Genomic DNA, 12,581 nt, shown 5'->3' on the forward strand with positions numbered 1-12,581 from the left:
ATTGGTCAATATCTGATTCCCCTGGGTTCGAAAAGCATATCTGTAAAAAGGACTATAGTTGCTTGGAATGTGTTTCCTGGGATTTGAATAAAGGACAGATTTATATAAACATAGGTAGGGAACCAGATGGAGAGGACACCAGCTAGAGGCAGTTGGCTTGGGGACATAAGGCCTGATCCTGATTCAGTGGGAGTTTTGCCAGTGATTTCAATAAGAGAAGGATCAGGACAATGGTGAGAAAGCAGCCATTTGTCCATGAGCAAGAAAGCAAATAAAACAACAACAGAGCACTGAACTGGCTCTCAGAAGTATCTGTTCTAGTAGGTACTACTTAAGAGGCTATGACTAGAAAAGTATGCTTGAGCTCTCTCTCTCTCTCTCCTAATCCAGAAACATAGATCCCAATCCAGCACATAATTTAAGCATAAAGTTAAAGTTAGGCACATGCTTAAGTACTAGCCCTGATCCAGCATGGCACATAAACACATGCCTAACTTTATGCTTAAGTGATGTGTTGGATCAGGGCTATATAACAAGATTCTTTCCAGTAATTACATATTATCCACCACAACCCTAAATCCTTTTCAGAGTCACTGCTTCCCAGGATAGAGTACCCCATCTTGTAAGTATGGCCTATATTCTTCATTCCTAGATATATAAATTTGCATTTAGTAGCATCAAAACACATTTCTTTGCTTGCACTGAGTTTCCCAAACAATCCCAATGAATCTAAATCAGTGACCTGTCCTCTTCATTATTTACCATTTCCAATTTTTGGTCCATCAGCAAACTTTATCAGTGATGATTTTAATGTTTTCTTCCAAGTCATTGATAAAAATATTAAATAATGTAGGGGCAGGAACCATTCCTTGTGGGACTCCACTGGAAATACCCACTCGATGACAATCTCCACTTACAATTATATTTCGAGATCCATCAGTTAGCCAGTTTTTATCCATTTAATAAGTTAATTTTATATCATTCTAGTTTTTTAATCAAAACGTCAAGTGGTACCAAGTCAAATGCCTTTCTAAGTATGTTAAGAAAATGCTATTACTTCTATTAACCAGATTGGTAATTGAGGCAAAAAATTATATCAATTTAGTTTGACAGAATCTATTTTCCATAAACCCATGTTGATTTGCATTAATTACGTTACCCTCCTTTAATTCTTTATTAATCAAGTCTCGTATCAGCCACGCCATTACTTTGCCCAGGATCAACATCAGGCTGACAGGCCTAAAATTACCTGGGTAATTACTTGGGCTATTGCAGTTACTCTTTTTAAAAATTGGCTCAATATTATATATTGAACATCTGTTGGAAAATAACACAGCAGAGCACAGATTATACAAGTTGGAGATAATTTTTTATTTCAGAAGGTGGAGAAAACTACTAGGGGAGAGACTGTTATAGATTTGATTTTGAGAAATAGGAAGGAACTGGTTGAGAATTTGAAAGTGGACGGCAGCTTGGGTGAAAGTGATCATGAAATGATAGAATTCATAATTCTAAGGAATGGTAGGAGGGAAAACAGCACAATAAAGATAACAGATTTCAAGAAGACAAACTTTAACAAACTCAGGGAATTGGTAGGTAAGATCCCATTGGAAGCAAGTCTAAGGGGAAAACCAGTTCAATAAATTTGGCAATTTTTCAAGAAGACATTATTAAGGGCACAAGAGCAAACTTTTCCATTACGTAGGCAAGAGACTACCCTGGCTTCACCAGGAGATCTTCAATGATCTGAAACTCACAAAAGAGTCCTACAAAAAGTGGAAACAAGGTCAAATTCTGAAGGATGAATATAAACAAACAACACAAGCATGTAGGGATAATATTAGAAATGCTAAGGCACAAAATGAGATTAAAATAAGACAAAGTAGGCCCGTTACTCAATAACAATAACAGAAAATGTGGAAGTGGCAGTAGTGCTAAATGACTTTTTTGTTTCAGTTTTCACCAAAGAGTTTAGTAGCGATTGGACATCTACCATAGAGAACGTAAGCTAGAAAAGTTAGATGTCTTCAAGTCGCCATGCCTTGATGAAATACATCATAGAATACACGAGGAGGTGACTGAAGAGATATCGGAGCCATTAACGATTAGAACATAAGAACAGCCATACTGGGTCAAACCAATGGTCCATCTAGCCCACTATGCTGTCTTTTGACAGTGGCCAATGTCAGATCCATCAGAGGGAATGAACAGAACAGGTAATCATCAAGTGATCCATCCCCTGTCACCTATTCCCAGAGGCTAGGGACACTTCAGAGCATGGTTTTGCGTCCCTGCCCATCTTGGCTAATAGCCATTGATGGACCTATCCTCCATAAGCTTATCTAGTTCTTTTTTAACCCTGTTATAGTTTTGGCCTTCACAACATCCTCTGGCAAAGAGTTCCATAGGTTGACTGTGCATTGTGTGAAGAAATATTTCCTTTTGTTTGTTTTAAACCTGATGCCTACTAATTTCATTTGTGTTATGTGGAGTAAATAACACTTCTTTATTTACTTTGTCCACACCAGTCATGGTTTTATAGACCTCTATCATATCTCCCCTTAATCGTCTCTTTTCCAAGCTGAAAAGTCCCAGTCTTTTTAATCTCTTATCTTCAAAAAGTTATGGGAGAGATTCCAGAGGACTGGAAAACAGCTAATATAGTGCTACTATATAAAAAGGGGAATAAGGACTACCCAGGGAATTACAGACCAGTCAGCTTAACTTTAGCACCCAGATAGAAAATGGAGCAAATAATTAAATAATCAATTTGCAAACACCTAAAAGATAATAAGGTGATAAGTAACAGTCAGCATGGATTTGTCAAGAACAAATTGTGTCAAACTTACCTAATGGCTTTCTTTGACAGAGTAACAAGCCTCGTGGATAGTAGAGAAGCAGTAGATGTGGTATATCTTGGCTTTTGATACTGTCTCGTATTACCTTCTCATAAACAAACTAGGGAAACACAACCTAGATGGAGCTACTCTAAGGTGGCTGCATAGCTAATTGAAAAACCATTCCCAGAGAGTAGTTATCAGTGGTTCACAGTCAAGCTGGAATGGCATATCAAGTAGGAATCAGTCAGGATCCAGTTCTGTTCAATATCTTCATCAATGATTTAGATAATGGCATAGAGAGTACTTATAAAGTTTCCGGATGATACCAAGCTGGGACGGAGAGGGGGAGGTTGCAAGTACTTTGAAGGACAGGATTAAAATTCAAAATGATCTGGACAAACTGGAGAAATAGTCTGAAGTAAATAGGTTGAAATTCAATAAGGACAAATGCAAAGTACTCCACTTAGGAAGGAACAATCAATTGCACAGATTAAAAAAATGGGAAATGACTGCCTAGGAAGAAGTACGGAGGAAAGGGATCTAGGGGCCATTGTGGAGCTAAATATGAGTCAACAGTGCAACACTGTTGCAAAAAAAGCACACATCATTCTCAGATTTATTAGCAGGAGTGTTGTAAGCAAGACACGAGAAGTAATTCTTCCGCTCTACTCTACACTGATACAGCCTCAACTGGAGTATTGTGTCCACTTCTGGGAGCCACATTTCAGGAAAGATGTGGACAAATTGGAGAAAGTCTCAGGGAACAGCAACAAAAATCATTAAAGGTCTAGAAAATGTGAACTATGAGGACAGATTGAAAAAAATGGGTTTGTTTAGTCGAGGGTGACCAGATAGCAAGTGTAAAAAATCGGGACGGGGGTCGGGGGTAATAGGTGCCTATATAAGAAAAAAACCCCAAAATCGGGACATCTGGTCACCCTAGTTTAGTCTGAAGAAGAGACGAGTGAGGTGGGAACATGATAACAGTTTTCAAGTACATAAAAGGTTGTTACATGGAGGAGGGAGAAAAAATGTTCTCCTCTGAGGATAGAACAAGAAGCAATGGGCTTAAATTGCAGCAAGGGAGGTTTAGGTTGGATATTTGGAAAAATTTCCTGTCAGGGTGGTTAAGCACTGGAATATATTGTCTAGGGAGATTGTGGAATCTCCATAACTGGAGTTTTTAAAATGTGAGCAAAACGTATTTCCCCTTCCCTTTATTCTCAGAAACACCAGAGCCCTTTTGCTGAAACTTTTAAAAAAAATACTGAGCCTAAGGCAGACACCAAGTATGGAAAATTTCATTCCAACTGGCTGAAGTTTGGCAAAGTTATAAGCAAGTGAAAATAGAGTCTTTTAATAGGGAAAATGTCAGAAAGCCTTATTTGTAGGCATCACTTTCAGCTCCATCTATAATAATTTTTACAGCCATTGATATAGGACAGAACTTTGAGTTTCTTTTGTTTAAGTTTTGTTCTATGTTTTTGTAACTTGGTTCACGTTTTTTTTGACACACAGCAGGATGTTGGTGTTTCCCTTTTAGGGTATAAGACGTATTCTGGACTTTCACGATATGATACTGTAGTGTCCTCGGGAATGCTGCTGCAATTAGTCAACACAGCATATAGACATGCATTTTTGCTCTTTTGGTCTAGAAGAAGTGTTTTTGACATTTTCAGAAAACAGCTCCTTGCCCATCCACTCTCAGAATCAGGAAATTTTTGGTGCACTGCCTAAGCCTAAAGGAGACCAAGGTTGCTTTACTTCTTCATCTTTCAACCTTTTCTTTCTCCTTAATCTCCACTCTGTAGTAAATACAATTTTGTGACTTGCCTCCAAGCACATGATAGGATAAGCACATGATAGGAAATACAATTTTGTGACTTGCCTCCAAGCACATGATAGGATAAGTCGTCTGTTCAATATCTTCATTAACGACTTAGATATTGGTATAGAAAGTACGATTATTAAGTTTGCGGATGATACCAAACTGGGAGGGATTGCAACTGCTTTGGAGGACAGGGTCATAATTCAAAATGATCTGGACAAATTGGAGAAATGGTCTGAGTTAAACAGGATGAAGTTTAACAAAGATAAATGCAAAGTGCTCCACTTAGGAAGAAAAAATCAGTTTCACACATACAGAATGGGAAGAGACTGTCTAGGAAGGAGTACGGCAGAAAGGGATCTAGGGGTTATAGTGGACCACAAGCTAAATATGAGTCAACAGTGTGATGCTGTTGCAAAAAAAGCAAACGTGATTCTGGGATGTATTAACAGGTGTGTTGTGAGCAAGACACGAGAAGTCATTCTTCCGCTCTACTCTGCTCTGGTTAGGCCTCAGCTGGAGTATTGTGTCCAGTTCTGGGCACCGCATTTCAAGAAAGATGTGGAGAAATTGGAAAGGGTCCAGAGAAGAGCAACAAGAATGATTAAAGGTCTGGAGAACATGACCTATGAAGGAAGGCTGAAAGAATTGGGTTTGTTTAGTTTGGAAAAGAGAAGACTGAGAGGGGACATGATAGCAGTTTTCAGGTATCTAAAAGGGTGTCATAAGGAGGAGGGAGAAAACTTGTTCACCTTAGCCTCTGAGGATAGAACAAGAAGCAATGGGCTTAAACTGCAGCAAGGGAGGTCTAGGTTGGACATTAGGAAAAAGTTCCTAACTGTCAGGGTGGTTAAACATTGGAATAAATTGCCTAGGGAGGTTGTGGAATCCCCATCTCTGGAGATATTTAAGAGTAGGTTAGATAAATGTCTATCAGGGATGGTCTAGACAGTATTGGGTCCTGCCATGCGGGCAGGGGACTGGACTCGATGACCTCTCGAGGTCCCTTCCAGTCCTAGAATCTATGAATCTATGATTCCTTTATTTAACGGATACTGCAAGCACTGGCATAAATCACCTGGAAAGGGCTACTGTGGAGTGACAAGGCCTGCTGGCCAGGACAGTAGGAGAGGTTTCAACATACTTCTGTAAGATGAAATTGGTTAAAGAACTACATGCCCCAGTTCAAACAAGAACTGAGCTAAGTTCACAGCTCTGAGCTTTTCATTTCTGTACATCTAAATGTCACTTGTTAGGCTTTAAATGCAACTAAACAATTCTGAAAGGCTTTTGACATAATTTTTCAATGCTTCATGGGATTCAGCTAAAATTAATACAAAAACTAACTAGCTATGAGCCAGACCTGCAACTCCAGTTGCAGCTAATGATAGCTCCAGGTGCTCAGCACTTCTGAAAATCAGGCCTATTGCTACTATTGTTAGTAGAAGATTCCTATTCTATGAATATCTTATCACAGCTGATATATTTTCATGCTGGTCAGATATTATATGTAAAAAGGTATATCCTCATCCATATGTAAATATTTCATATACTTCCAGTTAAATGGAAATCTGATTTTCATTAGGGTTACCAGTGAATTAAATTTTGGTCCAATTTAATTCATGTTTAGTTCTTATTAACTTACATCTAACAAGGAGCTGTCTAGGCCATTAGAGATGCCAGTCTATGACAGCACATACTTGAACTCTAATCATTGCTGATTGTTAAAAATTAGTGTAAGAGCACTAATACCAGTCTGAAAGCTCCAGGGAGGATATCAGAAAAATCCCATATATTAATGGTCCTTTATCAACTCTCTAACTTTTTTATACATTGGAGTTTATCATGTCGATATACTTTCACATTGGTGTCCAAAAACCCACAACCCTCTTTAAAGAAGATGAATTATGCTTATTTTACCTTAGAAACATTTCAGTCTGTTAAAAATTACTTTGCAAAGTATTGCATTCCTTAGTAATATACAGCACATTACCTAAGAGTGCTCTTAATTCAATGCCACTTTGAAATCAGACAGTTTAATTGAGAATATTACTTTAGGAAATACCTGAGAAAGCTATTAGCTGTAGAGGATAACCCATCACTGAAATGGGAAGCAGTCTCTAAATGTATTATTCAAAAATACTGAAAACACTATTCTCTGCCATAAGAATTCTCTAGGCAACAAATGCTCACTAGACACATTCTAATATCTCTATATGTCTGATATTTGAACGTGTTTTGTTCTAGCACATTCACCCCACATGTTATCATACATTTCCTTATTACTCACCTCCAAAGTAAGAGCCATCTGTCAGCTTCATCTCCTTACTGGATTTAGTGATGACACCAGCGACCCCATGTTGAATGAAATACATCTTTTTACCCACAGCCCCTTCTCGGATAATATAATCGCCGGGTTGGAACACCTCAAAGCGAAGCTTGCTCAGCATGGCTGTCACAAAATTGGGGTCTGCGTTAGCGAAAAGAGGCATTGTGGCAACCAGCTTGCGACAGTTGAAATTGACTATCTCCTAAATGGTAGAGAAACATAATGATAGTAATAGTCAGCAAATAGACATTCTAGAGTGGGTAGGTAAAACCAACAAAAAAAAAAAAAAGAGTGTACACAATAAGACGACTTTTTTTCAGTAGAAATTCTGTGTGTGCTTATTAGACATAACTCTTTCATTTTGTGGCTCGTTTCTAGTCATTTTCATTCCTGTTGCTACTAAAATGGTAAATGAAACAAAAAAACCCCAAACCAAACTAACAAAAACCAAAACAACCACTCAAACTTCCCCACCCCACAAAAGAAGCCACACCACTATTTCTATATCACTGAGGTGAAAGGTAGGTTCTTCATGGGTCTCCTTGTAACTTATTTATTCTCCTTGGCTTTTAAGAAAAATGATGGACAAACAGACACTACATATGAATTACAGCCACTGAAAACTCTGTAAAAAGGGCACAGCTTGCAAAAGAAGATGGAACAAATTCTCTGCTGGCATAACACCAATAAATTGAATGACGTTATACCAGCAGAAAATCTGAACTTTTATTTTTGACATTTGTATCAATGGTATCTATACAACTGCGGCAGCTCTAGGGGTAACACAAATGTACATTATGGACTTCTTCCAAAGCCCATTGAAGTCAATGGAAAGATGTCTTTGGATCAGGAACATCAGATCTGAACTTATGGTAACTAAACATAGAGTTATAGGCCACAATCCTGCAAAGGAATCCATACAGGTGGACCTTTGCATCCACATAGTATCCTGTTGATTTCATGGGACTCCATGAGGGTTTTAAGGGTCCAAGGTAGCAAACCAATTTGCATTAGCAGGGCCATTGGCAGGCATTACATCCAAAGGAGAACACTACAAGATTAAATACGCTACCTGTTTTAAATTTAAATATGTGTCATTCCTGAAAGTGATTGCTAAGACAAATCTTGCAGACCTTACTTTGTCTTACATTAAAAAACTCCCTTGGACAATTCCATGCACTGGGTTTACAAGCTACCACACTGAAGAACATTTCATGAGATTGACTGGTATTGGACATGAAGAGGGATTCCAACAGGACACAGCCCATTGGGTACAGTTAGCAACCAATGTATTAACAGTTTGACACAATGTTATATATGATCATCTGTATATAATTGCACAACTGCATTAAAACACAAAAACATGTAAACGGTGGTACTATTTATATCATGCCAATTGCCTTAGAAAGCTCAATGTTACTTCAGTAACAGCAGGGTATCCTAGGCATTCACTACAGCAAGTACAAGGAGGTTTATAGGTAATGCAGCAAATACTGAGGTAATATCATCTAGGAAGATTTTAAGGGTTCCCACTAGATGGCGCCAATCACAAAGATTGCCTTAGGTTTTACTAGATTTGTGTTACTTGCTCACCGACGAAGAAGCACATGTATGGCACAAGAGTGAGGAGAGAAAATCCAAACTAAAGAATGGATCCTCCACATGAAAAAACTGGAAACTGGAAGAAGAGCACAAGGCAAAACAAGTGTCCCAGTGGCAGGAAGTTATTATTCCCATCAATTTCTTATTCCCCACTAAAAGAAGCCCAGAGCAAATGTACTTCCTTCTCCTACGTCTGGGACAGAGTTATGACATCTTAGGACACTCACTCAGGAGAATGTCACTATGTAATAACAAGGTGAAAATAGTAGGGTCTCTAAGGACAAGGGGACTTTGCCTCTTCAGAAGGAGAACTATAGTCATTCCCTTTGACCTTGGTCTCAACAATTCAATAGCTCTGTGCTATATATGCTTTTCCTTCAGCTTCTTCTTCTTCTTCTTTTGGGTGGGGAGATCAGGGGACAAACAAAATTTACAGGATAACACAGCAGGGAGAAAGAGGAGGAGGGATAGCTCAGTGGTTTGAGCATTGGCCTGCTAAACCCAGAGTTGTGAGTTCAATCCTTGAGGGAGCCACTTAGGGATCTGGGGCAAAATCAGTACTTGGTCCTGCTAGTGAAAGCAGGGGGCTGGACTCCATAACCTTTCAGGGTCCCTTCCAGCTCTATGAGAGAGATATATTTCTATATATATATATAACACAAAGAATGGCTGGAGACTGCAGCTTTGCCTCAGGAAGTGTTGAGTCATTAAATGAAAAATAAGATGTGCAAAAAGTAAAGCTCTAAGGAGTGCAAAATGGGTCTAATTGGTGCAAAAAGGCAGATGGTAAAATCCTGACACCACTAAAATCAATGACAAACCTCAGACAGACTTCAATGGGGCCAGGATTTCAGTTTTATTTGCAAGCTCTTCTTTAAGCAATGGAGAGAAAATACACTCTCCTTTACTCAGTTTTCTTTCTTATTGTCTTAGCTCCCAACCCATGAGTCAGGCTCCCTTACAGGGCATAAGCCCACTGCACAGGGTGGGGCATAGTGATTCTTGCTGCATGTGACTGCTGGAGCCAATTAGTCAGAGGCAATGGTAGTGTAGAAAATAAATAGAAGGAACATCTCACCTCCAAAAACTGACCCTTTCCCTGTGTTTACTCTGATTGGCTCCCATGAAACCAGTGGTAGGAGGAGAGTATAGCAGCAGAGGAAACCAGGAAGGACTGAAGAAGAGACGACAGAGTTGGGGCAATTGCCTTGCTCCCTCTCAAAATACAAAATCATTGCTTATCTTTGGTGGAAGCCAGAGCAACATTAAGGCATATGTCCCAGTCCTAAGGCCTTAGCTCCTGGACTCACATGACATCAGACTCTGAGCTTTCATTTAAAAAAAAAAGCCTCTAGCCCCTGTGTTTGCAAAGAAAAGCTAGAAAATGTGAAGCGAGTGTAAACTGATGCTGTGATGTCCATGTGAGTCTGCAGACAGCCTGAAACAAGAGCTCTGAAAGGTATGATATGTCCAGTTCTTCTCCATGGGGGGCTAGGAATCCAGAATAATTGTTCCCAGGGGTCCTGCTGACACTGCCCATCAGAGGAAGGAGGAGAAGAGTGCAGTGACCCAGCCACCCAAGTAGATACACCCCATATGATGGGTAAGTATTGCAGGGAAAGCCCTGCTGCCTCTCCTGTCTCTCTGAGGGGTGAAGAGACACCCACTTCTTCTCCCTACTGCCACTTCTTAGTGGGGATTAGGGGGTTCCTTGCTACTGTCACTTCTCTCTCTGGAAAGGGAGCACCCTGACATATCCATTCACAGTTGGGGGTGGAGCTATGTCACAAGTGTGCCTGGGACATCAGATTGCCTTAATTTGGCTTTGGCTGAAGCCAGGGAGAAGACAATAGCTGGCAGTTCCTTGTTTGCCTGTCCAATGATTTCAACCAGCCTCCCATCAAGCCATTTGACCCCAGCCTGTTTTCTGTTTCGGTAGCAGCACTGATCTCTTCGGTAAGCACAGGGAGGGAGAGAAAGGAAGCCACCAGGGAAAGAGGGCAAGTTGGGTAGACTTTGTAAGAGAGCTAGAAGAGAGGTGTGGGAACTGGAAGGCCAGGAGAGTGAGAAGATGACAGCGAGCTGGCAGACAGGAAGGGAAGGGGAGAGAGAAATGGATGGAACAGCAGGGAGAAAGAATGAAGATGGAACTCAGTGAGAGAGAGAGATAAGGGATGAGAAATGAGAGAAAAAAGGGGAAAGACAGAAAGAAGAAGGATTGAGGAGAGAGAGAACAGAAGGAGAAACGAAAGTGAATTGTGAGAGGCTGTGAAGTGGGATCTTCAGGGAAGGGGAGGAAAAACCTTGCAAAAAGGCAGGATGGGGTGGGAAGAGAAAGAATTAATAAGAAATCATAGGGGGGGAAAGAGGAAATAAGAAAATTGGAAAGGTGATGGTGAGAAGGAGAGAATGGAGGTGATGGGTGAAATATGGAAATAACTCCAGAGCAAGACATAAAAGAATACAAGGGGGAGCCCATCCATCACATAGAGAGCTCCAACTCCAAAAGAGAGGGAACCACTGTCTACTTGGAAAATACATCTAATCATAATTATAAGTCTTTCTCCTTCTCTGAAAATATATATTTCCTCTCGAGAACTCATCTCTCTATCTACTTCTCTTTCTTGCTACGTATAAGCTATATATACACCCATGTATATATATATATATATATATACACACACACACACACACACAGTTTATGAGGTAAGGCTGTCTTGTGGCTGCTTTGATTTATACAACCACTGCTGTAATAATTTCAGCCATTATTGTTCTAGTGAATGCATTCATTTTATGTGTTTTTATTTCCATACGAACTTGAGCTAAAATACAAAATTCCCTTATTTAAAATGTCGGAAGGTGGAAAATTACCAGAAAGGGAGAGAGAAAAGCATGAAGACTGAGCAACAAAATGACATTTTTAAGTGCTTTGTTTTTCCTTAAATTGTTCTTTTATTTAGATCTGTCAAGGTGACTAATATAGATTTTTTTTGTTGGTCTTAATCACAAGTCATGCAGTAACCTGAAGTTCTTGTATATCATATTACATTTATTGCATCTTGTATTAATTGGGCAAATAGAAACGAGTAAAGATTATGGATGTGGGTTTTATCTAATTGGAAAAGCACTATAAGAAATAGCTTGGTATTTCAAGAAATGGTAAGAACAAACTGAAGGAACAGTACTCAGTCCTGAATTCTGTACGCAGAAAAATCTCTCACAGAAGTTTTTCCCAAGTAAGTTCTTCAGGATAGGACCCAGACTGTGCTACAAGATATGGTACCATCAGGATCAAGCTTCTTGCTCCTCCCCTCCACACCAAAAAACTACCCAACTGAGTGAATTCTTAGGGAGAAAATATTTATATATAAAGTGGTTAAAGAGAAATCAGCACAGAGACAGTCTCAGGATAAGATTTAAATGGGATGGGCACTGGTTTACAGACTGCCCTATTGCACCTTGGATTCCCTGACAGTTTTGTTCAACCTTTGTTGAAATCATCAGATCTTCTTGCTCTGTATGACTTCAATATGCCTGAAGATGATTGATGACCTTTCCAAAGGGCAGTGGTTGCTATGACAATCATGGGACTGTCAGTTTGTTTGGGCCCAGCACATGAAGCTGATCAGACTATATCTTGGTTGTGGTTTGGTTGTTAGAGGGAGATGTACACCAGTGCTCAGTGGATGGAGAACTTCCTTAGGATGACAGGGAGGACATAAGGAGTTGTTCCATGTGGTGCGTAGAGCTGGCATGACTCACTTTACATCACTTGTGCCCCTGTTGGCGGGAGTGGGAGGACTTGCTAGAGCAGGGAAAGAGTGTGACAGAGGCGTGAGATGATGGAGCTGGATTGTGATGTGCTTGGGATGCACTGGAGGGGTCCCTGAGGAAATACTCTAGCTGGGGGAATTTACAGCAACCATTATGCTTTACAAAATTATGCCAGTGACGAGGAGCACTCTGGACAGTTAATGTTCAG

The 12,581-nt window shown here is 39.9% G+C and overlaps 1 protein-coding gene across 1 annotated transcript in view; it reads right to left on the reverse strand.

Annotated features, from left to right (window-relative positions):
* The window catches only part of HCN1 (hyperpolarization activated cyclic nucleotide gated potassium channel 1), a 295,938-nt gene that overhangs the window by 21,256 nt on the left and 262,101 nt on the right, over positions 1 to 12,581 (reverse strand). Inside the window, exon 6 of the mRNA XM_026649260.1 lies at positions 6,959 to 7,199. Within this exon, the coding sequence (XP_026505045.1) occupies positions 6,959 to 7,199 (241 nt within the window). The remainder of the gene's footprint in view (positions 1 to 6,958; positions 7,200 to 12,581) is intronic.

Source organism: Terrapene carolina, unplaced genomic scaffold, assembly GCF_002925995.2.
Source record: "Terrapene carolina triunguis isolate 2854851 unplaced genomic scaffold, T_m_triunguis-2.0 Scaffold69, whole genome shotgun sequence".
Classification (NCBI taxonomy): domain Eukaryota; kingdom Metazoa; phylum Chordata; order Testudines; family Emydidae; genus Terrapene; species Terrapene triunguis.